At 62.7% G+C, this 8,818-nt stretch overlaps 1 protein-coding gene across 1 annotated transcript in view; it reads right to left on the bottom strand.

The window, feature by feature from the left end:
• CHRDL2 (chordin like 2) overlaps nucleotides 1-2,022 on the bottom strand; it is a 41,816-nt gene extending 39,794 nt beyond the window's left edge. Inside the window, exon 1 of the mRNA XM_075334004.1 lies at nucleotides 1,917-2,022. Within this exon, the coding sequence (XP_075190119.1) occupies nucleotides 1,917-2,022 (106 nt within the window). The remainder of the gene's footprint in view (nucleotides 1-1,916) is intronic.
• Between the last annotated feature and the right edge of the window lie 6,796 nt (nucleotides 2,023-8,818).

Here is an 8,818-nt window from a genome sequence, read left to right on the forward strand (position 1 = left end):
CTATGGGGGGGGACACAGGAGACAGGGCCACCTATGGGGGGGGGACACAGGAGACAGGGCCACCTATGGGGGGGGACACAGGAGACAGGGCCACCTATGGGGGGGGACACAGGAGACAGGGCCACCTATGGGGGGGGACACAGGAGACAGGGCCACCTATGGGGGGGGACACAGGAGACAGGGCCACCTATGGGGGGGGACACAGGAGACAGGGCCACCTATGGGGGGGGGACACAGGAGACAGGGCCACCTATGGGGGGGGGGGACACAGGAGACAGGGCCATCCTATGGGGGGGGGGGGACACAGGAGACAGGGCCACCTATGGGGGGGGACACAGGAGACAGGGCCACCTATGGGGGGGACACAGGGAGACAGGGCCACCTATGGGGGGACACACACAGGAAAGAGGGCCACCTATGGGGGGGGGGTACAGGCAGGAGAGGGCCACCTATGGGCCACCTATGGGGGGGGTACAGGCAGGAGAGGGCCACCTATGGGGGGACACACACAGGAAAGAGGGCCACCTATGGGGGGGGCACAGGGCCACCTATGGGGGGGGGGGAACAGGAGACAGGGCCACCTATGGGGGGGGGACACAGGAGACAGGGCCACCTATGGGGGGGGGACACAGGAGACAGGGCCACCTATGGGGGGGGGACACAGGAGACAGGGCCACCTATGGGGGGGGGGACACAGGAGACAGGGCCACCTATGGGGGGGGGGACACAGGAGACAGGGCCACCTATGGGGGGGGGGACACAGGAGACAGGGCCACCTATGGGGGGGGGGGACACAGGAGACAGGGCCACCTATGGGGGGGGGGGACACAGGAGACAGGGCCACCTATGGGGGGGACACAGGAGACAGGGCCACCTATGGGGGGGACACAGGAGACAGGGCCACCTATGGGGGGACACACACAGGAAAGAGGGCCACCTATGGGGGGGGGGCACAGGGCCACCTATGGGGGGGGAACAGGAGACAGGGCCACCTATGGGGGGGGGACAGGAGACAGGGCCACCTATGGGGGGGGGACACAGGAGACAGGGCCACCTATGGGGGGGGGGACACAGGAGACAGGGCCACCTATGGGGGGGGGGGACACAGGAGACAGGGCCACTTATGGGGGGGGAAGGCACAGGAGACAGGGCCACCTATGGGGGGGGAGGCACAGGAGAGAGGGCCACCTATGGGGGGGGGGAGGCACAGGAGAGAGGGCCACCTATGGGGGGGGGGAGGCACAGGAGAGAGGGCCACCTATGGGGGGGATACAGGCAGGAGAGGGCCACCTATGGGGGGGATACAGGCAGGAGAGGGCCACCTATGGGGGGGATACAGGCAGGAGAGGGCCACCTATGGGGGGGGATACAGGCAGGAGAGGGCCACCTATGGGGGGGGATACAGGCAGGAGAGGGCCACCTATGGGAGGGGGACACAGGCAGGAGAGGGCCACCTATGGGAGGGGGACACAGGCAGGAGAGGGCCACCTATGGGAGGGGGACACAGGCAGGAGAGGGCCACCTATCGCCGGAAGGGGACACAGGAGACAGGGCCACCTATGGGGGGGGGGGGGGGACACAGGAGAGAGGGCCACCTATGGGGGGGGATACAGGCAGGAGAGGGCCACCTATGGGGGGGGGATACAGGCAGGAGAGGGCCACCTATGGGGGGGGATACAGGCAGGAGAGGGCCACCTATGGGGGGGGATACAGGCAGGAGAGGGCCACCTATGGGGGGGGATACAGGCAGGAGAGGGCCACCTATGGGGGGGGGATACAGGCAGGAGAGGGCCACCTATGGGGGGGGGATACAGGCAGGAGAGGGCCACCTATGGGGGGGGATACAGGCAGGAGAGGGCCACCTATGGGAGGGGGAGACAGGCAGGACAGGGCCACCTATCGCCGGAAGGGGACACAGGAGGGGCTGACAGATGGGGACACATAGCGCTGCCGTCTGGGGCTCACAATCTTGTTGTGGTCGGTGATCAGCTCGTCGATGTTCTCCAGGTACAGCTCGTCCATGGCGCCGCGTACAGATGTTTAGGCCACTGACAGATTTGGCGCCGTTGATGAAGCTCGCATCTCAGGATACTGCGCATGCGCACATATTTCTTCCTCATTGGCTAAGAGGAAGATTTACGTTCCGTCTCACCAATAAAATCAGGCACCAAAGCACGTGTGCGTCTGAGGAACGCCCCTTCCTGTTAGAATGGGAGGAGCGATTTAGCAATGAGCTATTTAGCAATGAGCGATTTAGCAGTTGCTATGACAGTGTGGACGGGAGCGTTTCCTCCTGGTTACTATGGGCAACCGAGCAGTCCCCAGTACAGAGGCAGAGGCGCCAGTCATGCAGGGAGCAGTCCCCAGTACAAAGGCAGAGGCGCCAGTCATGCAGGGAGCAGTCCCCAGTACAGAGGCTCCAGTCATGCAGGGAGCAGTCCCCAGTACAGAGGCAGAGGCGCCAGTCATGCAGGGAGCAGTCCCCAGTACAGAGGCAGAGGCGCCAGTCATGCAGGGAGCAGTCCCCAGTACAAAGGCAGAGGTGCCAGTCATGCAGGGAGCAGTCACCAGTACAGAGGCGCCAGTCTTGTAGGAGCAGTCCCCAGTACAGAGGCAGAGGCCCCAGTCATGCACGGAGCAGTCCCCAGTACAGAGGCAGAGGTGCCAGTCATACAGGGAGCAGTCCCCAGTGCAGAGGTGCCAGTCATGCAGGAGCAGTCCCCAGTATGGAGGCAGAGGAGCCAGTCATGCAGGGAGCAGTCCCCAGTACAGAGGCAGAGGCGCCAGTCATGCAGGAGCAGTCCCCAGTTCAGAGGCAGAGGTGCCAGTCATGCAGGAGCAGTCCCCAGTACAGAGGCAGAGGTGCCAGTCATGCAGGAGCAGTCCCCAGTTCAGAGGCAGAGGTGCCAGTCATGCAGGAGCAGTCCCCAGTACAGAGGCAGAGGTGCCAGTCATGCAGGGAGCAGTCCCCAGTACAGAGGTGCCAGTCATGCAGGAGCAGTCCCCAGTATGGAGGCAGAGGAGCCAGTCATGCAGGGAGCAGTCCCCAGTACAGAGGCAGAGGCGCCAGTCATGCAGGAGCAGTCCCCAGTTCAGAGGCAGAGGTGCCAGTCATGCAGGAGCAGTCCCCAGTACAGAGGCAGAGGTGCCAGTAGGAGCAGTCCCCAGTACAGAGGCAGAGGTGCCAGTCATGCAGGAGCAGTCCCCAGTTCAGAGGCAGAGGTGCCAGTCATGCAGGAGCAGTCCCCAGTATGGAGGCAGAGGAGCCAGTCATGCAGGGAGCAGTCCCCAGTACAGAGGCAGAGGCGCCAGTCATGCAGGGAGCAGTCCCCAGTACAGAGGCAGAGGTGCCAGTCATGCAGGGGGCAGTCCCCAGTACAGAGGCAGAGTTGCCAGTCATCCAGGGAGCAGTCCCCCAGTACAGAGGCAGAGGCGCCAGTCATCCAGGGAGCAGTCCCCAGTACAGAGGCAGAGGTGCCAGTCATGCAGGGGGCAGTCCCCAGTACAGAGGCAGAGGCGCCAGTCATGCAGGAGCAGTCCCCAGTACAGAGGCAGAGGCCCCAGTCATGCAGGGAGCAGTCCCCCAGTACAGAGGCAGAGGCGCCAGTCATGCAGGGAGCAGTCCCCAGTACAGAGGCAGAGGAGCCAGTCATGCAGGGAGCAGTCCCCAGTACAGAGGCAGAGGTGCCAGTCATGCAGGAGCAGTCCCCAGTACAGAGGCAGAGGCCCCAGTCATGCAGGAGCAGTCCCCAGTACAGAGGCAGAGGTGCCAGTCATGCAGGAGCAGTCCCCAGTACAGAGACCCAAGTCATGCAGGGAGCAGTCCCCAGTACAGAGGCAGAGGCGCCAGTCATGCAGGAGCAGTCCCCAGTACAGAGGCAGAGGTGCCAGTCATGCAGGAGCAGTCCCCAGTACAGAGGCAGAGGCCCCAGTCATGCAGGGAGCAGTCCCCAGTACAGAGGCAGAGGTGCCAGTCATGCAGGGAGCAGTCACCAGTACAGAGGCAGATGCACCAGTCATGCAGGGAGCAGTCCCCAGTACAGAGGAAGAGGTGCCAGTCATGCAGGGAGCAGTCCCCAGTACAGAGGCAGAGGCGCCAGTCATGCAGGGAGCAGTCCCCAGTACAGAGGCAGAGGCGCCAGTCATGCAGGGAGCAGTCCCCAGTACAGAGGCAGAGGTGCCAGTCATGCAGGGAGCAGTCCCCAGTACAGAGGCAGAGGCCCCAGTCATGCAGGAGCAGTCCCCAGTTAAGAGGCAGAGGCACCAGTCATGCAGGAGCATTCCCCAGTACAGAGACCCAAGTCATGCAGGGAGCAGTCCCCAGTACAGAGGCAGAGGCCCCAGTCATGCAGGGAGCAGTCCCCAGTACAGAGGCCCCAGTCATTCAGGGAGCAGTCCCCAGTACAGAGGCCCCAGTCATGCAGGGAGCAGTCCCCAGTTCAGAGGCAGAGGTGCCAGTCATGCAGGAGCAGTCCCCAGTACAGAGGCAGAGGTGCCAGTCATGCAGGAGCAGTCCCCAGTTCAGAGGCAGAGGTGCCAGTCATGCAGGAGCAGTCCCCAGTACAGAGGCAGAGGTGCCAGTCATGCAGGGAGCAGTCCCCAGTACAGAGGCAGAGGCGCCAGTCATGCAGGGAGCAGTCCCCAGTACAGAGGCAGAGGCGCCAGTCATGCAGGAGCAGTCCCCAGTTCAGAGGCAGAGGTGCCAGTCATGCAGGAGCAGTCCCCAGTACAGAGGCAGAGGTGCCAGTCATGCAGGAGCAGTCCCCAGTTCAGAGGCAGAGGTGCCAGTCATGCAGGGAGCAGTCCCCAGTACAGAGGCAGAGGCGCCAGACATGCAGGAGCATTCCCCACTACAGAGGCAGAGGTGCCAGTCATACAGGGAGCAGTCCCCAGTACAGAGGCAGAGGCGCCAGTCATGCAGGAGCAGTCCCCAGTTCAGAGGCAGAGGTGCCAGTCATGCAGGAGCAGTCCCCAGTACAGAGGCAGAGGTGCCAGTCATGCAGGGAGCAGTACCCAGTACAGAGGCAGAGGCGCCAGTCATGCAGGAGCAGTCCCCAGTTCAGAGGCAGAGGTGCCAGTCATGCAGGAGCAGTCCCCAGTACAGAGGCAGAGGTGCCAGTCATGCAGGGAGCAGTCCCCAGTACAGAGGCAGAGGCGCCAGTCTTGTAGGAGCAGTCCCCAGTTCAGAGGCAGAGGTGCCAGTCATGCAGGAGCAGTCCCCAGTACAGAGGCAGAGGTGCCAGTCATGCAGGAGCAGTCCCCAGTTCAGAGGCAGAGGTGCCAGTCATGCAGGGAGCAGTCCCCAGTTCAGAGGCAGAGGCGCCAGTCATGCAGGAGCAGTCCCCAGTTCAGAGGCAGAGGTGCCAGTCATGCAGGAGCAGTCCCCAGTACAGAGGCAGAGGTGCCAGTCATGCAGGGAGCAGTCCCCAGTACAGAGGCAGAGGCCCCAGTCATGCAGGAGCAGTCCCCAGTTCAGAGGCAGAGGTGCCAGTCATGCAGGGAGCAGTACCCAGTACAGAGGCAGAGGCCCCAGTCATGCAGGAGCAGTCCCCAGTTCAGAGGCAGAGGTGCCAGTCATGCAGGGAGCAGTCCCCAGTACAGAGGCAGAGGCGCCAGTCATGCAGGAGCAGTCCCCAGTTCAGAGGCAGAGGTGCCAGTCATGCAGGGAGCAGTCCCCAGTACAGAGGCAGAGGTGCCAGTCATGCAGGAGCAGTCCCCAGTACAGAGGCAGAGGTGCCAGTCATGTAGGAGCAGTCCCCAGTACAGAGGTGCCAGTCATGCAGGAGCAGTCCCCAGTACAGAGGTGCCAGTCATGCAGGAGCAGTCCCCAGTACAGAGGCAGAGGCGCCAGTCATGTAGGAGCAGTCCCCAGTACAGAGGCAGAGGTGCCAGTCATGTAGGAGCAGTCCCCAGTACAGAGGTGCCAGTCATGCAGGAGCAGTCCCCAGTGCAGAGGTGCCAGTCATGCAGGAGCAGTCCCCAGTACAGAGGCAGAGGCGCCAGTCATGTAGGAGCAGTCCCCAGTACAGAGGCAGAGGCGCCAGTCATGCAGGAGCAGTCCCCAGTACAGAGGCAGAGGTGCCAGTCATGCAGGGGGCAGTCCCCAGTACAGAGGCAGAGTTGCCAGTCATCCAGGGAGCAGTCCCCAGTACAGAGGCAGAGGCGCCAGTCATCCAGGGAGCAGTCCCCAGTACAGAGGCAGAGGTGCCAGTCATGCAGGGGGCAGTCCCCAGTACAGAGGCAGAGGCGCCAGTCATGCAGGAGCAGTCCCCAGTACAGAGGCAGAGGCCCCAGTCATGCAGGGAGCAGTCCCCAGTACAGAGGCAAAGGCGCCAGTCATGCAGGGAGCAGTCCCCAGTACAGAGGCAGAGGTGCCAGTCATGCAGGGAGCAGTCCCCAGTACAGAGGCAGAGGTGCCAGTCATGCAGGAGCAGTCCCCAGTACAGAGGCAGAGGCCCCAGTCATGCAGGAGCAGTCCCCAGTACAGAGGCAGAGGCTCCAGTCATGCAGGGAGCAGTCCCCAGTACAAAAGCAGAGGTGCCAGTCATGCAGGGAGCAGTCACCAGTACAGAGGCGCCAGTCTTGTAGGAGCAGTCCCCAGTACAGAGGCAGAGGCCCCAGTCATGCACGGAGCAGTCCCCAGTACAGAGGCAGAGGTGCCAGTCATACAGGGAGCAGTCCCCAGTGCAGAGGTGCCAGTCATGCAGGAGCAGTCCCCAGTATGGAGGCAGAGGAGCCAGTCATGCAGGGAGCAGTCCCCAGTACAGAGGCAGAGGCGCCAGTCATGCAGGAGCAGTCCCCAGTTCAGAGGCAGAGGTGCCAGTCATGCAGGAGCAGTCCCCAGTACAGAGGCAGAGGTGCCAGTCATGCAGGAGCAGTCCCCAGTACAGAGGCAGAGGTGCCAGTCATGCAGGAGCAGTCCCCAGTTCAGAGGCAGAGGTGCCAGTCATGCAGGAGCAGTCCCCAGTACAGAGGCAGAGGTGCCAGTCATGCAGGAGCAGTCCCCAGTTCAGAGGCAGAGGTGCCAGTCATGCAGGGAGCAGTCCCCAGTACAGAGGTGCCAGTCATGCAGGAGCAGTCCCCAGTATGGAGGCAGAGGAGCCAGTCATGCAGGGAGCAGTCCCCAGTACAGAGGCAGAGGCGCCAGTCATGCAGGAGCAGTCCCCAGTTCAGAGGCAGAGGTGCCAGTCATGCAGGAGCAGTCCCCAGTACAGAGGCAGAGGTGCCAGTCATGCAGGAGCAGTCCCCAGTACAGAGGCAGAGGTGCCAGTCATGCAGGAGCAGTCCCCAGTTCAGAGGCAGAGGTGCCAGTCATGCAGGAGCAGTCCCCAGTATGGAGGCAGAGGAGCCAGTCATGCAGGGAGCAGTCCCCAGTACAGAGGCAGAGGTGCCAGTCATGCAGGAGCAGTCCCCAGTACAGAGGCAGAGGCCCCAGTCATGCAGGGAGCAGTCCCCAGTACAGAGGCAGAGGCGCCAGTCATGCAGGAGCAGTCCCCAGTACAGAGGCAGAGGTGCCAGTCATGCAGGAGCAGTCCCCAGTACAGAGGCAGAGGCCCCAGTCATGCAGGAGCAGTCCCCAGTTAAGAGGCAGAGGCACCAGTCATGCTGGAGCATTCCCCAGTACAGAGGCCCCAGTCATTCAGGGAGCAGTCCCCAGTACAGAGGCCCCAGTCATGCAGGGAGCAGTCCCCAGTACAGAGGCAGAGGCGCCAGTCATGCAGGGAGCAGTCCCCAGTTCAGAGGCAGAGGTGCCAGTCATGCAGGAGCAGTCCCCAGTACAGAGGCAGAGGTGCCAGTCATGCAGGGAGCAGTCTCCAGTACAGAGGCGCCAGTCATGCAGGGAGCAGTCCCCAGTTCAGAGGCAGAGGTGCCAGTCATGCAGGGAGCAGTCCCCAGTACAGAGGCAGAGGCGCCAGTCATGCAGGAGCAGTACCCAGTTCAGAAGCAGAGGTGCCAGTCATGCAGGAGCAGTCCCCAGTACAGAGGCAGAGGTGCCAGTCATGCAGGAGCAGTCCCCAGTACAGAGGCAGAGGCGCCAGTCATGCAGGGAGCAGTCCCCAGTACAGAGGCAGAGGCCCCAGTCATGCAGGGAGCAGTGCCCAGTACAGAGGCAGAGGCGCCAGTCATACAGGGAGCAGTCCCCAGTACAGAGGCAGAGGCACCAGTCATGCAGGAGCATTCCCCAGTACAGAGACCCAAGTCATGCAGGGAGCAGTCCCCAGTACAGAGGCAGAGGCCCCAGTCATGCAGGGAGCAGTCCCCAGTACAGAGGCCCCAGTCATTCAGGGAGCAGTCCCCAGTACAGAGGCCCCAGTCATGCAGGGAGCAGTCCCCAGTACAGAGGCAAAGGCGCCAGTCATGCAGGGAGCAGTCCCCAGTACAGAGGCAGAGACCCCAGTCATGCAGGAGCAGTCCCCAGTACAGAGGCAGAGGCCCCAGTCATGCAGGGGGCAGTCCCCAGTACAGAGGCCCCAGTCATTCAGGGAGCAGTCCCCAGTACAGAGGCCCCAGTCATGCAGGGAGCAGTCCCCAGTACAGAGGCTCCAGTCATTCAGGGAGCAGTCCCCAGTACAGAGGCCCCAGTCATTCAGGGAGCAGTCTCCATTACAGAGGCAGAGGCGCCAGTCATGCAGGGAGCAGTCCCCAGTACAGAGGCCCCAGTCATGCAGGGAGCAGTCCCCAGTACAGAGGCCCCAGTCATTCAGGGAGCAGTCTCCAGTACAGAGGCAGAGGCCAGTCATGCAGGGAGCAGTCTCCAGTACAGAGGCCCCAGTCATTCAGGGAGCAGTCTCCAGTACAGAGGCAGAGGCCAGTCATG

Source organism: Anomaloglossus baeobatrachus, chromosome 2 (assembly GCF_048569485.1).
Source record: "Anomaloglossus baeobatrachus isolate aAnoBae1 chromosome 2, aAnoBae1.hap1, whole genome shotgun sequence".
NCBI lineage: Eukaryota > Metazoa > Chordata > Amphibia > Anura > Aromobatidae > Anomaloglossus > Anomaloglossus baeobatrachus.